Source organism: Phalacrocorax aristotelis, chromosome 2, assembly GCF_949628215.1.
Source record: "Phalacrocorax aristotelis chromosome 2, bGulAri2.1, whole genome shotgun sequence".
NCBI classification, from domain to species: domain Eukaryota; kingdom Metazoa; phylum Chordata; class Aves; order Suliformes; family Phalacrocoracidae; genus Phalacrocorax; species Phalacrocorax aristotelis.
This window is the reverse complement of record NC_134277.1, coordinates 11,392,835-11,410,114: the sequence shown is the minus strand read 5'-3', so window position 1 is coordinate 11,410,114 and position 17,280 is coordinate 11,392,835. Positions and strand designations below refer to the sequence as shown.

General features: G+C 37.3%; 1 protein-coding gene across 2 annotated transcripts in view; it reads right to left on the bottom strand.

The window, feature by feature from the left end:
• Positions 1-16,954, bottom strand: part of DYNC2I1 (dynein 2 intermediate chain 1) — a 34,146-nt gene extending 17,192 nt beyond the window's left edge. Inside the window, exons 1-9 of one of the 2 annotated variants that reach the window (XR_012658821.1) lie at positions 15,810-16,954; positions 11,634-11,687; positions 9,649-10,081; positions 9,036-9,088; positions 8,089-8,409; positions 6,317-6,375; positions 4,528-4,585; positions 2,764-2,841; positions 1,408-1,603 (exon numbers count right to left, since the gene is read on the bottom strand). Coding sequence is in view for 1 of the 2 variants with exons in the window: in XM_075082387.1 (XP_074938488.1) it covers positions 1,408-1,603; positions 2,764-2,841; positions 4,528-4,585; positions 6,317-6,375; positions 8,089-8,409; positions 9,036-9,088; positions 9,649-10,081; positions 11,634-11,687; positions 15,810-16,271 (1,714 nt within the window). In the remaining variant the exon portion in view is untranslated. The remainder of the gene's footprint in view (positions 1-1,407; positions 1,604-2,763; positions 2,842-4,527; positions 4,586-6,316; positions 6,376-8,088; positions 8,410-9,035; positions 9,089-9,648; positions 10,082-11,633; positions 11,688-15,809) is intronic. The other variant, XM_075082387.1, reaches the window with a different exon arrangement.
• Positions 16,955-17,280: the final 326 nt, after the last annotated feature.

Sequence of the window (17,280 nt, the reverse complement as noted above, 5' to 3'; positions counted from 1 at the left end):
TTTTAGACTACTATGATGCAGAAAGTGCCTCTTTCTTTCTCCTGCCATTCACAAGTCCCTTGCTCCCCTGTGTACAGTAAAATGCTCTACGACCAATTCTAAAAATCATACCAACTTCATGCAGACTACACCATGCACATGCTACACCTCTAAATAAGATTACATCACAACAGCTTGTGAACCTCATCAACACAAACTTAACTGATGCCCTTGGATGAATAAGCAGAACACTGAAAACTGTTGCTTAAAAAGCCACAGTTAATGGAGCAACTACAGTATCCAATGTCATGTTGATTTTACTCCCTTTCCTGGCTAGGTGGTAGCTAATTGACCTCAATATCCAACTTTCAGTCAGGACCAATGGTGCTCCGCTTCCTCAGAGGAAGACTGCCTTTTTAGATAATACATGTAAAATGCTTTAAACTTCTAAAAATTATTACCAGAATGGTAACAACCATTTTAACCAAATGAAATCAAAACTTCATCAAAAAAGTGTGTTTGTAATCCTCAATAAAGCACTAAGTGCTACAATTCAGAATTTAAAAATCTGATTCTGTATTAGAATTCCATCCTGTTCATTACATCTATAGCATTAATGCAATTCTTTTCTTGATTCCATATTATTTATTAGAAAAATAATAATAATTGCATAAAACTTCTGCAAGAAGAAATTCATATTACAGTATACTGATTCTGACTTGCAGTGGCTACTTAACCAAAAATATATTGATACTTTAAAGACTTACAGAAACTCCATGCTATTCTTCCATGACCGTACTAACTTTGTATGAACTAGAGTAAAAAGCTATTTAAGATTCTTTTACACAATGATTCAATACTTCTGTTCACGAGTGGAGAGTGCAAAGGGGAACCACAGCTGTAGCTGGTGAACTAAGTAGATCTGGCACCCACAGGTAACAGAAAACTGAGTATAAGACAACAATTCCATAGTTACACTGCAGAAAAAACCTGCATTTAAAAAGTAATATAGAACTATATATTTAAGTAGTATCTGTATTTCTCTTGCCTTTCCATCTAGAGCAGCAGCTTCAACTTTGCTTAAAAAGAAAAAGGCGAATTAATGTCACCGGAAGCCCCGAACTGTTCTAGCACTCCTCCAGTTTTCAAAATCCAGACTCTCATATCCTCCTCTTACCCAAAATAAGACATATTAAATGTCAGTCTGCACATTTTTATACTTCACATTTTAAATGATTAGTAATGCCTCTGAATCATTCTTAAGCAATGTGAATGTTACAGTCCTTACCCACAAACCTAAGTGACTCATGCAGAGGACCAGATTTCTGCCTTTAGGCAGACTTTTTCTAGACAAGGTGGCCTGTTTACTCGTAAGTTGTATGTGCTACTCATACATTTAATAAAAAACAGACATATCTAGTCACACACCCATGATTGGTTCCTTTTTTTCATTTTCGATTTTCTTTGGCAGTGAAGTACAAATTCTATCATTTTCTGCACTAATAGCTCTTTGAATTTCTTCAATTTCTGATGTTCTGGAAAATGGAATCTCTCTCAGGTTTTCTTCTGCATCTCTTTCTTCACCACTTTTGTCTTCATCATCATCAAAATCATCTTCATAATCCTTTAAAAGTAACAGGACTTTCAATAACTAATAAACATGGATTACAGATGTATTTTTCAAGATCTTTGAAAGAAATTATAAATTGCTGTCAAAGTAAAAACAGAATTCCCATACAGATGGTTATAAATCATTTGACTGGAAGGCATTTTAAAATAACTATTTGATAGAAAGAAAATGGCATGTCTTGATTGTGCAGTAATTTTAATCACGAGAAGACAGTCCCTCAGTGGTGTTGTTCTGTGCCCACAAAAGATTTCGGGTTTTTTTTAATATATAGTCAAAAGTAGGAACTATATGTCTAGGCGAATTATGTGTTCTTTAAAGACATAAAATGATGGTGTTCAGCAGCATAAATGCTTCATAGATGTATAAAGTTGTGCCCTTCAATGGCAGGTTCAAGTTTCCTACACTACTACATTATCTGTTCTCGAGTCCATCCATAAGACTCATACTTTAATAATTCTCCTAAGACAATTCATCTCATGCTAAAATAATCAGCTAACACAAATGATATGATCAAGCCTTAAACACATTCATTTCTCCACTGAATGGCAAAGGGCTACTGTAGGGAAAGCTCAACAGTGGACATCACTCCTTAAGTAAGTGGAGATTAATTCTAGCTTTGTTGAATAAAGGGGTTCCGCTAGCAATGAAAGCACATTCGACACACCCTTCTATCTTAACTTTACAGTAAACAAAAGACAGCTGAAAGAAAGAGTTCAATTAAACAAATTAGTGAAGGGACGGCTGTGTGTCAATACTTTTTTCTCTGATTTTTTTTGTAATGAAAAAGAATGAAGCTTTTTTTTTTGTCCTGAAGTCAATTGTTTGCTCCCATTATTCAAAAAATTCAGCATTTCTCACAGAAAATAATTTAAATAATTGAAATCCAGGAAGACAGAAAAAGCATCTTGTGAAGACTGCAACTCAAAAGTTGGTTCCCATCCCCTGATGAAAACTAAATAAATACATAGCAGACAGTTTCTGCCCAACATTTATGTACTCATTACCTACCATTAGCCAAGGTAAGGTCACTGTCACCAAAAAAGAATAAGTATAAACCATGTAACATCCTATAATTTTATTTCTGTGAATAAAGGTAATCACTATTTTGATACTTAAGAATTACTTCAGAAGGACAGTTGCATGCTTTTACTTACTTCAAAATCATCTTCATAATTTGCTGAAAAGTTATCAAATCCCATGTCTGAATTATAGATGTGTGCATCTCGCATTTCCTAAATGAGAAAAATTAATGAAACTGTTAAATAATCTTACAAAAAATTTGTTTTTATCTGCCAAATCTTAGCATAAAGACAGGCGAATAGCTGTTCTTCACATATTTCTACATTTTCAAGCAAACATACAAAAATTCAGTTTAGAAATATAAATAAAAGTGTATTAACAAATGATAATTACTGACTTAATAATACGGGAAGAAAAAAAGAAAACAATCCTATCTTGGGAAGACCAACTGTTTTCTCATCAGTATTTTTACCCGTAAAGACATAAAAACTGCAGTGTAGCCTATAATTTCAATAGTATACAGTAGCTGTTATGATGGTGTAAAAACAAAATAAAGTCTGTTCTACTTTTTTGAGGATTAGACAAAATTATTCCTATATTGAAGTTATACTGGGGGACTCCACCTGTTAATAAAATAGTGCAGATGTTGGAACCAGGAAAAGAGAGGCATGGATACAACCAGAAAATAAGGTATTTTTATACCTTAATTTTGTTAACATTGAATCCCCTACTGTATTGACATGGAATAATATTTACGGCATCCCTGAAATAACTTCAAAGAAATTGCCTTTCTCTAGCTTATTGAACGTGATTAAAATAATGCCATTTAATTACCACAACATGTACCCCAGACAAACAAAAAGCTTAAAACAACACACACCGATGTATCCAATCTGTAGTCAGCCTCTTCCTTCAATAGCCTCTTCAAACTCATAGACTAAATTATACACATATGAGGGATTTCAACAGATTCCAAAATGGAAAGAAATGCGAGGTTTTATGAAAAGTATCCAGCATAACAGCACATCTATTACCTCTTTCCTGAGAAGGAAAGAATAACAGAGGTCTTAGAACGTCCTTGAAAGGTAAGTATTTCTGGCATGAAAACAGCCAGGTTTTAATACAAGTTAGTATGGTTTTGAAAGATACGTGGCTGAAAGATATATGAAAGATATATGACTGCCCATAACGTGAGAGTATGGAAAAGGATGTCTTCATTAGGTATTGCTACTTTTTCCTAGATCAGGACAATAATCCTACGACATTCCAAAACAGAATTTGGATTCTGGGGGATGGTTACAAATAGTTGAAAATATGACAAAATATTTTAAAACATTTTATGGTAAAGTTAGGCTGTATCTGCACAGACTGGTCCAAATAAACCCAAGTCTACACAGCTTGCACTTCAGGCTTGCTGAAATCTTGGTTCTGTCTGCGTCTGTCCATTTAAAGACATAAAAATAATTTCCTCTTTCTTATGTCAACTGTTTTAAGAGACATATATGAATTACATTCCTAGCTGCATTTCCCTTGCTTACATCACATATTATTTGCCTACATCAGCTGTTTATAGAAAGAAATAATATACGTTAGGTATGTGTAGATGAATTGTAAATTATTTGTATTACACATCTAAACACTTCCCACTTCCTGTGAATCATTTTTTCAAGCACAGAAGATACTAAAATACAGCTGATAGACGGTTACCTTCAATGCTTAGCAAATTTACACAGAATAAATACATTTTCTAATGCTGTATCCAGACAGAGAGGTTAGGATACCTGAAGACCAAGACACATAAATCTTATCTTAGAATGACATTATATTGAAATATATATTGTAATTGTTACTAATCCCAAGAAAAACACATTCTAAGTTCCAAACCCAAATATTTTTACCTCTTGTCTTGTGTCCCTTTTCTCTTTTTCAATGAGCTTTCCTTTATCTTTTACAGTCCTATTGAAAAGAAAACATCAATTGTATTGGTTAACTCAGAAGAAAGCACTAGTTTTGTTTTGATTTTGTTTTCTGGTTGTTTTTGTTTGTTTGTTTTAGGAAAAAATAGGTCTTTTTTTCCTGAAAAGGAAAAAATAGCTGAAATTTTCCAATAAACTGAAATATTTCTACAAATACTTTTATAGATCTCTATTTATGATACAAAATTATGACAGAGCCATGTGATTAATCAGCTAAGAACTACAAAAACCTTGTCCAAATTTAATGCCTATAATTGCATCGAAACAGAAGAAAAATTAGGAAAAAAACCATTAAACTTACACATCTATTAGTTGTATTAATATCTGCAGCAAACTGGAGATCAAGATCACGATGCTGTAATGTGTTCTAAAGCTATAAATCATAGACTGACATTCAAACATGGTCTTTCATTCAGGCGTTTTATTTATGAGGACAAAACAATCCGGGTCAGAGAGCAGTAAAAAAATCAACAACCAGCTCTGCTCCTAAGCAAACTATTTATTTTATAAGTAGACTATCGGACTTCGTGAAGAGAATGTTCTGTCTTTGTAAGTAAAAGGGTGTTCATATATACTGCTGTTGGAATGACCAGCATAAGAAAAGGCAACATCAAAAATTAAAATTTGCCTGGATCCTCTCTTAACAAATCAGAATGATTCCACATTGACAGTGCTTGAGGCTGAACCATGGTTTTGGGACATCCCAATAAACCATACTGACTTCCTTGCCATTCAGAAACGGCTAACACCTTTTTCCCAGCTATGCACAAGCAGTGACTCCCCCCAGCAACACCCCACCAGCAACAGCTTCAAAATATAACCTGTATATTTGGCACTGCTTGACACAGTTGAGTGCTGCTGCTAGGAAGCATCCCAACATATGTATTCTGAAAGATTCCATTTTTTTCTTTTGTACAGGAATATACTTCCACAATGACAAATTCACTACAACTAAAGTGATCTGCCCCGTGCTTAATAAACAGTAGTAATACTTAGCCAAGAGTGGTAATGACTTCACTATCTCTGTTAGTGTCCCCCAAGCACCCAGAGAATTATACTTCACGAAGTTGTATACAAATTTCACATGGCTGAAGCATTAAAAAATGCAAAGAGCACTAGAATATTTAGAGAACTTCAGTAAGATTTTATATTTGCTAGTAGTAAAACTCAGAAATATCATCCTGAAATTTTACTGATCCTACTGACCTGGGCCTTTCCCTTTCACCTACAACAGTAGACTTGCTCTCTATATATAACGTTTTAGGTACCATCCAAGAGTAGGAATTAAGTAGAGATATTAAAATTAAAATAAACAATATAAGAGACTCCTATGTAGTTCATCATGAACCTTTCATGTGTCCACGTGACAGCGCAGTGAATTTCCACATGCTACAATACAACATTTCTGTCTCCCAAACTAATTGCCCAGATTATTATATATGCAGTTTGCAAGGACTGCAACGTATCTCTTGCCATCCTGGGGCAGAAAAAAAAAGGAATACAAATACATACATTTTTATATGAATCCTCTTAGATGCAAAAGACAGAGGTTTGGTTTTTTAATTGCTATAGTATTGTACAAAGGGCCTATGAAAAAAAATATATTCACCCTAGATATCTGAGATCAAGAATTCATGCTTATTGTTTTGGTGGCAACTGAATCTTAGCAGATACCATGCAGTATATACTTATTTTAAATCTCCGTATTTACCTTACATGCTGATGGCTCATTTCTTCTTGAATCCTCTCCTCTTTTTTGTATTCTCTGTTCTGTGAGAGAAGTCACAATATTCATGTGTCAGAAATGCTGAGAGAAAATATGTATATGAACCTGTACTAGTAGTAGTGGTATTAAACTGCAAGAAAGATTCCTAATGAATTATTTCAATGGCACATACTTCTTTTTTATCCGCCATTGCTTGTAAGAAGTTCTGTGTATGAACTAACATCAGAATAACCTCCTCCTTACAGATATGGTAAGCAAAGAAAAGAAACATCCAGAAAAGATATGCTATACGCATAATATGAGCTTCTCCTGAAAACATTAAACACTAGGGAGTGAAGTTTGGCTATATCCCCTTCTGCAACACATTTCAGAAAGGAAACAAGAAATGATCCTGAACCTTCTCCTTTGCTTAACAAAACCTTATAACACTTTAACAATAAATTCTGGCTTTTTTATAGCATACCTTCACATCAGTATGTTAGTAACAATGGTTAAAAAATGCTCTGAGCCCAGTGGCTAAACTATGAGCCCAGAGCACTTTCCCAAATAACCCCCAGGCATGGCTGAAAAACTGATAGAGACTAAGAGCTGACCTCAGTAGGCTGTGGCCAGCCTGTTCCAAAGAAGGAGATTTCAACAGTATGGATGGCAAGAATTCACACCAGTTTGACCCAGGGACAGAGGACAGTCTCAGGCACGTTTACTCCCCAGTATAGGGACTTGAGTCTTTAAATTCTGTATTATGAAGGTTTTCTAAGTTTGGGAAAGTATTCAATAGTCTATTTAAGATAAAGGTGCTTTTCTCTATCCATGAACATCAGAAAAAGAAACAAAACTCTGAGACAGAAGCACGGGCATCAATACATATATTCTATAACAGCTACTTGAGTAAATTTCCAAGGAAGTCAAACCTTGAATAAGCTCCTGATAGACTTTGATTTCTGCAGCAGAAGGCTAGTTACAGGATCACTTGTAGTGGGCCCCTACACTGAAGATGCCTAGTATTTTCACTAGAAAATATATTTCTGAATGTTTCTTTGAGAACTCGTACATCTTCACTCTTTAGGCAGCAGAAGAAACTACCTTAGACCATCTGAATGGCTCTATGTTCCACAAGACTTACCTGATTTTAGGTTACAAACTCATATATATTTCTTCATTAATTCTTGTAGAATTAGTATTTGTATTATAAAAACGAGTAAAACATATCAAAGTTTTGATTAAGTCTCTAGGATATAACATCATGCTCTGTATTAGAAACATAAAAGATGGCTAACTAAAAGGTGGCTTCAGAAGTAGAGGCAAAAACCATAAATATAAGGGATCTATACTCAAGTGCCTCCTTGTGAGTCAGGTATCCATGCTCTCTTTATAGGCAACACTGAAAACAGCTTCTATTATAATATTTTTCTTTCTATAAAGGCAGCCAATACATTTTAATGGACCTCTAGCCTAATCTCATCTCCACCTCAGAGTGTTAGTAAAAATTTCAAAAGTCAGTGCAATAAAGAATTTTATGAATAAAAGACATTTCTAACACATAAACAAGGTTCTAGTTTAAATCTCACAGAAGGAATCTGCTTTAGGTTAGGATATTTAAATGCAGTTGTAGTATTTTAATCCACCATTTAAGCCTTGAATTTCAGAAAATGTTGACTTACAATCCAAGTATTTTTATTATTCACCTTATCAATGATGATATATCAACACTTAAAGTAAGTCATAATGTAACATTTTAAAGTCTTAACAAAACTAACCCTTAGATCATGCTGCTTTCTCTCATTTTCTCTACTTTTTACTCTCTCATTAGATTCTGATGGTTGCCCTTCTCTGTTTCCATGGGAAGATCCCTCTTTAGATCTTTTTAATTTATATTCTTCTTCCTTTTCATAATGTTTATGACTTCTCTCTTCTGAAAGCCTCTCTTTTCCTGGCCTAACATAATATTCTTTTTTTCCTCTGCGTCTTCTTTCTCCCTCTTTACCCAACTCTTGATCATTCTGTAACTTGTATACACGTTCACCTTCTTCAACGTTGTAGGCTAAAAATTTGTCAATGATCTTTTTGGTATCATTAGCCTGTAAAGAGAAAAATAACATTAAAGAGTTAGAAAGTTCTCCAAGACTGTTTTATCTTCACAAATCTATTTTTGACTATTAGAACAATGGAGTTGTAAGCCCCTTATGTCTTTCTGCCACATGGCTCTTCCACAGCCAATTCTTTTAGATCTCTTATGACGGCAAGTTTCAAATTATCATATCACTTGAGATTCTGATATTTCTTCCGGGACATCCCATACTTTGCTACAGAAAATTCTTTAGATTATGTTTTCTTCACGTAACAATTTAATTCTTTGTTTACTAGGTGGTCTAATATAAAATAGGATGTATACTTTACGATATCCTTGTAATAAAGGCATAAATAGCAAATGGAAAATTTTGACGTAGCTGTACAAAAATAAAGCACTGTTATACAAATTTTATTTTACTTTTACTTCAAAAAAAAAGGATGAAGTATGTCCTTAAAATAGAATGGCTCAGATATATTTTGTTTTGTTGGTGTATGTTTTGTACGCTTGTGAGGACCTTACTAACTATACATCTCTTGGATTTCTTGGGAACTGGAGTCTGATCCAGTTTCTTCATTATTCTACAATTTTATCTTATCTCATTATGAAAAACTTAATTCCTTTCCCTTCCTTTACCTTCTTTTCTGTATGTCTTCTTTCTCGCTCTTCTCTTTTTGTTTTCTCCTCCTCTAAAAAAATACATGTATAAATTAATGAACAAATTTTATTATACTCAAACTCTGTAAAAAATAATGACTCAGTGACATGGGTTTTCTAAAACAGAAGAGCTTCCTAAAAATAACTTAGCATTCTTCTGAAATTCTCTCTCCAAAGCTGGTAACTCCTTTTTCTTTCCTACTGAATCCCTCTGTTCTCAATTGTCTTGTGTAATGGTAAGAGTAATGACACACGCTACTAACTTCAGCAAGCACCCCACAACTTGGGGATTCAAATGGATCGTTCAGTAGAGAACGTCTAGGCAGGAAGGTACTTACTCTTTTCAAGTCAACTGACTCACAAAAACAATGGCATTCATCCTCTCTTCGGAGAAAGGGAAATGAGCATCAAAAGTTTTCAAAGCACCAGAATAAAACTAGGTTAGCACTACATTCTGTAAAGATATACATTTCAGCAGGTACTCCCACCTGCCTGTCTTTATCCTGTCAGTACAGATGGGGTATGGTTTCAAGAGTATTTCTATCTAAATATAAAATATTTCACAGTACAACAGCAACCTAAAGCAACTTACCCAAATGATGCCTGCTTTCTCTTCTTCTGTGATGTCCTTTATCTTTTCCTTCAACAGATTTCAGATTATTTTCTGTATCTATCTGTTTTATCTCATGTCTTTTATGCTTTTTGTCTCGTTCTCTGTCGCTTTCCCTGTCTTTATGTTTTGGTACACTGTATCTCTCTTTCTCCAAACTTGACTCTCGAAGCTTATCTTTGTATCTCGCTTGGTCTCCTTCTCTCCGGTGCTCTTTTCCCCTTTCTCTCTCTCTCATTTTATCTCTGTCTCTTTCACCAGATTTAAATCTCTCTCTCTCTCTCATTCTTTCCTTGCTCTTCCCTCTGTCTTTGCGTTCATGTTTATCAGTGTCTGTGTCACTAACAGACCTCTCTTTCTGCACTTTCTTTTCTCTGTGCTTTTGGTCTGCATTTTGACTATCTGGTTGTGATGCCTGAAATAAAAAAAAAAAATTAAAAAAATCTATTATAATATTCATGTGAAAAAAAAAAAAGTGGATCGCTAACTATGAATTTAATTTCCCAAACTGTATTAAAATGCTGATCTATTCCTAGGTTTACTCTGTAAAATTGCTAATGTTATGTCTGTATTTATTGTAAAAAAAAAATTTAATAAATGAATAAATGAAATAAATAATAAGCTGCATTTTCAAGGTATTTGAAAGGAATCTGGTTAAAAAAATTACTGTGGAACTGTGCATTCAGTTTAGAGCTAAGCTGAAAAATTAACTAAGCATCTTAGAGCTATTAGCTCATGTAAACAGAAACTGCCACCTTGTAAAATATGTTACCCATATAACTATAAGGATAGATAACTGGGCATCCTGCAGCTGCCTTTAGAATAGATTAGCTTTCACTTGAGCAGAAAGCAGCATATAAAAACTGGGAAAGAAAATTTTTGGCCCAGACCCCTTGAGGATGCAACTATTCTTGTATTTTTCTAAAGTCATAAGAGATTACATATTCCTCAAGCAAGCACCACTACTCCCACTGATCTCACTACATCCACGATTCCAGCTTTTTACACAATGCAGAACAAACAGAACTTGCTTTGATTCTAGTCAATGAGTAAAGTGAATTAAACTTTATCCATCTGTTTCAGAGAAACAAAAGTCAAACCAACCATTTATGTTGGAACTAAAGCATTTCAACTCAAATTTGTTTCCTTTAGCTCACATGGAAGTAGTGGAAATGTTACTGAATGTCTAAAAAAAACAAAGTACTTTTACTGTAGCACTGGTACTGAAATAATAGGGAGCTGTGAAATGTAATTGATAGAAAACTAGGTAATAGATTAACAAGCAGGATGCTTTAGTTTATTGAAGGGCTAGTGAAGATCTGTGCAAGACTTAGAAAAGATGATACATATTGGAAAACAGCTTTTAAAAAAATATAGCACAAAACTATATATGAATATCAATGCTGTAACTGACTGCAGCCTGAATGCCTATTTGACCACCAGATAAAGTAATTAACCAGTTCAAAAGCATATGATAAACATGACAGATTATGACAATAAATACAATACATAATATAAACGTAGGAGAGTGAATAAGTGTATATAAAGGAGAGCTGTAACTTGGATTTAGGTCACTAGCAAATCAGACCGCATTGTGTGCTGTGTGATTACCATATCGATGGTACTTTTTCCATTTACCTAATTAAGAAATCCGTAATCTCATATGACTTGTGTAGCTAGAAACAGTTGAGTGGGCCAGCCCCTGGACACACTTGGACTAGAGAGATTCCAGAAGAGTTGTGGCAGGGAAGTCAGCAGCTACACATTAAAGATCTGTACTGTTGCTATTCAGTGATGCAGGTCTAAAGTGTCTGGTGCACCAAAAAGCCTTAAAGGCCTATTATAGATCCCCACAAGGCACAGTGGCTTAGTAGAACAAGCAGTCAATCCTCTATGTTTAGACTATCAATTAATTACACTGTTGTAAAGTAACAACATCAAAACTAGTAGAAATAAAATAAAATCACCCTAAGATGTTTCCTAAGTTCTTCTGATTTCCAGGTATCTTCTTTGGTTCTTTTCTAGAACAGAAAAGACAGCAAAAGGCTGAGTAAATCATTTAACAATTAGTTTTTCAAAGGAAAGGATCAAGGTATATATGGCAAGTACCATTGCATTTTGCAGTGTAAACATTAATTTGATTCAGCCCTAATGTGTATACTTACTGCGTACCTGATCGGACTGCACCTGGAAGAGGACTGAAGCTCAGACTTCTACTGGGTTGTGCAGCTCTGTGCACATGTCATAACCAATTCTGAGGTCAGTGCCTATGGTGGATAACAGTGCGGCCCTTCAACTGGTCTTCCAATGATAGACCAAATGGGTACAAACAGGCCGCTTTTGGAAAGTAATCAATGCATCAGTGTCATTAGGTTCAGCCTCCTGGTCTATCAGATATAACTTCAAAGTCCTGGTCAGGGACTTACTTAGGTGAGGTTTTAATACGTCTGAAGTTGGAGTTTTTCTGGGCAACCTGGTTCCTGGGTTTGACCACTCTCAATTAGATTTTTTTTTCCTTATACCAAGTCGTAATTTCCTTTGCTGATAGTTAGGGCCATTACCTTCTGTTCTCTCACAGTACATCTCAGAAAAGAATTTGGCTCCATCTTTGCTGATAGTTAGGGCCATTACCTTCTGTTCTCTCACAGTACATCTCAGAAAAGAATTTGGCTCCATCTTTTCCACAGATCCTCTTTAGATACTTGAAGACAGCAGCTAGATCCCCTCCCAGAGTTAATTTTCTCTAGCCTGAACAGCTCCTTAACCTCCTTCCCACACACATCAGGGCTCTGGCCCCATTGCCATCTCAGTCCCTCGCTACAGAATCTCTTTAGTACCGGGGACCTTAAAAACAGACACAGTACTGCAGACAAGGCCTCATAAATGCTGAGAATAGCCTTCCCTACATCTGCTAGCTATGGTGTTCAAGATACACATAGCCAGTATGCGGTTCACCATAACCACCTGAAGAGCACCCTGATGACTTACGTTCAAGCGTCTGTCCACCAGGTCCCCCAGATCCTTCTTCTGCAGAACCACTCACAGAATCCACTCACATGGCAAACAGTAAATACAGTATTTTCCCCTCAGATGTATCATTTGAGCTGACCCAAACTCAGCTGTAAGAACATTTCTGGGGACAACTAACATGGGCAAGCAATGAATCTAAAAATACCATGACAAAGGTAATCTTTTTCTTTTCATCAGCAGGGATCTGACACAGCCACAACACATTTTAATTAGATTTTTAAACACTAAAAGTTAAACACATATTACTGTGCATTTCAAGTGAACAAAGGAAGCTTCTGGTTTAGTAACTACATGCATCTCAAAAAATGCTGGCACTATTTTTCAGTCAACTGTCACTTAGTATTTTAAAATGGTTCAGACTACACGTGTAAGTTGACCGCCATATGAAATACTTGTATGTAGCATTGAAGAAAAAAGTATAAAGGTAATGGAAATAATCAAAGTATACATGGAGATAGTTTCACTAGACTTTTCCCTAGTTAAATAGGTTCTATTTCTTCAATCTTCATTTGCAGAGCTACTGCTTTTAACTGCTTGGCTGCTCCTAAGTAGATTAAACTAGAAAAAAAAATCATATTGCTTGAGGTCACTAAAGCAAATGAGGAATTTTAATCTATTGAATATTTTTAACAAGTTCATTGTAGCATGATGACTATATTCAGTGACATGACCAGGCTACACTTATTCTCAAATGTAGACCTGGTAAGTTACTAAAATAATCGCTGATAAATATTTGAATGATGAGCTGCACTGGTGGAAGAAAATAAACATATGGTGCCCATTTTTTGCTAATTGATTATATAGGAGCACCATTTTAGCAGTCCATTTTATTTATTACACACAAAAAAATTCTTCTCTTTTCAAACTTAGATTTTATAGAAGACTGTAGTGGACTGGCAAACTTCCTCTAAATTTGATCAGAAGTACCAAGAAGGCAGCCTTTGTAACAAAGTGCCCTTTATTTTCTTCCAATCCTTAAAAAAGGCAAAAAAGTACAACTATTTACTACTGCAGAAAGTCAGACAAGAAAGTAAAACCAAAAGTGATCATTTTCTTGAGTGGAGTTTTAACAAAGCCTAAGAAACTCAACAGAACTTGTGTGAGGGTAAACTGGAAGGAAGGATATGGATGGGAAGAAAACAGAGTCTCAAATAGTAACCTATTTAAAATCCTGAATATATATAACTATGTTTTGGTTTTAGACAGTATTTAGGTACTATTAGCAAAGAAAGAATGTGAATGATGTTAATAGCCTAAAACCAGTAGAAGTGATAGACAATATCAGATAAGGTAGTTTGAGATTTATTTCAAAGCCGAGACAAAAAGCATGCTGCAAACATTTCAAGATGATTCTCTGGTGCCCAAAAAGGTGCATCTGCCACTTTTCTGGGGTCTACAGTTTTCATCTCCCCAACATCACTAGAATCTGTTGCTTTTATATATGATTTTCCACTTAATTCTCTGCTTTTGCAGCAGACTACCAAACACATAGAAAAAGAGGGATCTTCTATAAAGCTTAAAAAAACTTAATACCTTTGAGACCACTGTCCCTCTGTGAGTAGAGGAATCATTGTACACACAAAAAGCAATGTTTAAAACAAATTGCAAAAGGATTTTTGATGTTTCTTATGTGTCTGCTAATTTAGAAGTCCTTATACAATAACTTAAATCCAGATTAAGATTAGTTATTTAAATCACACTGGGGTTTAATTAAATTCATCCCCCGAGAGCATGGGGAGCTCATCAGCTGACATAAAATGCCACAGATTTACTGAACTCAAAAAGTACTATGAAAATTTTTAAGAATCTGTTCTTTAAACTAAACAATAAGTATCTTGCCTTATGAAGTTAGAATAAGAGACCTTGCTACTTTAGATAAACTCTTCAAGTGTTATCAAAAAGGATTTCTTCACTCACAACCTAGGACTGGAGGTTTTCAGAACTTAATATTAAGTTTTTAACTAAGTTAAGAACTCAGTTAACTATGATTCTAAAGAAACAGAAAAACAGTAGTGTCTGTAGTTTTTAAGCCAGAGAAAAGTACTTTATTTTTACATACAAATATTTATATTTCTTATTTCCAGTATGAGTTGTATATTTGAGAGCCGTCAAACAGGTAAACATCAAAAGTCATGGGCTTGATTTGGTAGAATAGAAACGGCAAAAGGCAGCTTCCTCATACAGTATGACTGTTAGTATAACTGAAATGATATATTAATGGAAGTTTTTAGAGCAGTCCTAACATACTAATTCACATATCCTGACCAGCCTTTCTGTTACCTACTCCATTTTATATTCAGCTCAACCACAAATGAATTAGCTGTAAAATCCAGATTCACACTACAGTAATAGAAATGATTTGATACATATTCACTTGAAAAAGCAGAAGTAACACAGTAATTGATGTCAGTATGCCCATGTGGTTTTGTGTTGCTCATTCTGGGGCTCTACAAACTTTGCCATCTCAGACCACCATGCAGAACTTACAAGCATTCCTAAAGAACTAAAACCCAAGGATTAGCAGTTACAGAAGTATCAATTATTAAACATCCTTTATCTACAATCTGAAACGTTATCAGCTTCGGGTATTTCCACAAACCACCTATCCTCTTCTGCAGAAAGATCTGTGGCTGATACAGTCTCACCCTTCTGCCAGAGGAATAAGGGCTTTCTTACTACTGCTACTTGGGTGAGGGTTTCATCGGCGTGCTGACCGAACACGGGGACTGTAATTACCCACGGAGTGCCACGGGGGTACTCAGGGCCAGCAGAAGAAACACGAGAGCTGCCTCCTGCCCTTGCCCCCACAGATGCCCTGGGGACACGAGTGGCGGCAGAGGGAGGCGGCCGGTGAGGGGACGGCTCTGGCAGCCGCCAAGGCACCAAAGCGCACGGGGCTGGGAGCAGGCGGAGGCCGCGCAGAACCGGACGGGCCGGGCGGCGGTCGTGCCCCGCCGCCACCGGCCCCGGCGCCCCTCGGGGCCCCGCCGGAGGGGAGGGAAGGGGGCGAGGCGGGACGGCCCCTCGCGCGGTGCCCACGACAGCCGGGCCTGGGCGGCGCCGCGAGCTGGCCAGTTCCCCGGAGCCCCGGCCTCTCCCCGGCGGCCCCTCACCTTGTCACCCTCCATGCCGGGAGCGGGCGGGGCGCCGCGTCCCGCCGCCACCGGCCACCTCCGAGCGGGCAGGACGGGGCGGCAGCTGCCTCCGGGCCAGCCTAGCAACGGGCGGTGAGAGGGAGGCGGCCGAGCGCCAGGGCCGCTGCCGGAGCCGGAAGGTGCCGCTGCCGCACAGGACTGTGGGGAAGGGAGAGGCGGCGGGAGGTGAGGGGCAGGGCGCGGCTCGGCGGGGTGGCGGTTGGCCCTCCCCAGCGAGGAGCGGCAACGTGGGGTGCTCGGTTCGGCGCCCAGCTGGGCCGCCTGAGGCGGAGCGGCCCCGGGAGGGCTCGGGGCCGCCGAGCACTGTCCTGGGAGGCGGGACGGGGCGCGCACCCAGACAGCTGGATTTGAACCGGCCTCAAAGCACTGTTGTTCTGCGTGCTGCTGACCTGTTACAGGCCAAGTATACCGTAAGACCATCCCTAAGTGAGCTGGTTCGCTTTTAGTACAGTCATGCACGATTACTGTGGGAAAAGAAAAAAATGTTAATGATAAGGGCGACATGATTAACTTAATCTGCCGTTTACCGAGATGTTGGGTAGAGGCAGGCATGAAGAATACCTGTAGAAAAGAAAATGCTAATAATGTTCCCACAGTACCAAATACCGGAGCTGTTTCCTGCAACAAAGAGCAAGCGGCAGCTCACCAGGCACACGTGAAAGGAGCTTGAGGTACCGGGTGGTTGCCTGCGGGAAAGGTGTGTGCTGCTGTCGCAGCGAGTATTTACAACCTATTTACGTGCGATTTAAAAGACCGGCTGAAAATTCCTCTAGGCGCTTCTAACTTTCTTGTCTATTTTTCCTTCTTACGAGTAAAATATACCGCAAAAAGTTAATACGTATCTGTTACTGCTAATATTAATAAAGTTTGTAGAAAACTGACTACGGGGAGCGGCGGGGGGAAAGCAAAGGAAGAGGCATATTTGCACTTGAGAAACATTCCTCCCTTAGTTCAACAGGAGTTTGTCACCCTGGCTTCAAAGAGAGAAAATTCAACCCTTTATACTTGGCCTTGAACAGTCAGTTGACAAATACGTACAAAGTCTCAATGCAGTTGCCTCTTAATCGTGTTTCCAGAATAAAAAAAGTTGCCTCACTGTCCAGACTATGAAATATTTTCCTTTATCATGTAGCAGAAAAGCAAAGGCAAATTAAGCAAGCAATTAGGATATGGGGGGGGGGGGGGGGGGAATCACCCTCAATATTTTATTAAAAAGCCAAAAACCAACAAACCACCATTAACTGTAAATATGACCTTTAAGGGCTAAATTACATCCACTAAATATAAGCATCTATGGATACTAAACTATTAATAAACATTCTTATGAATTACTTACCTGTCTTTGGCAGAACAGTAATAATCAGCATTTTATATCCTCTTCCCTTCTCTTGTATCTTCTATACAAATAAAAATGCACTTGTAAGCCATC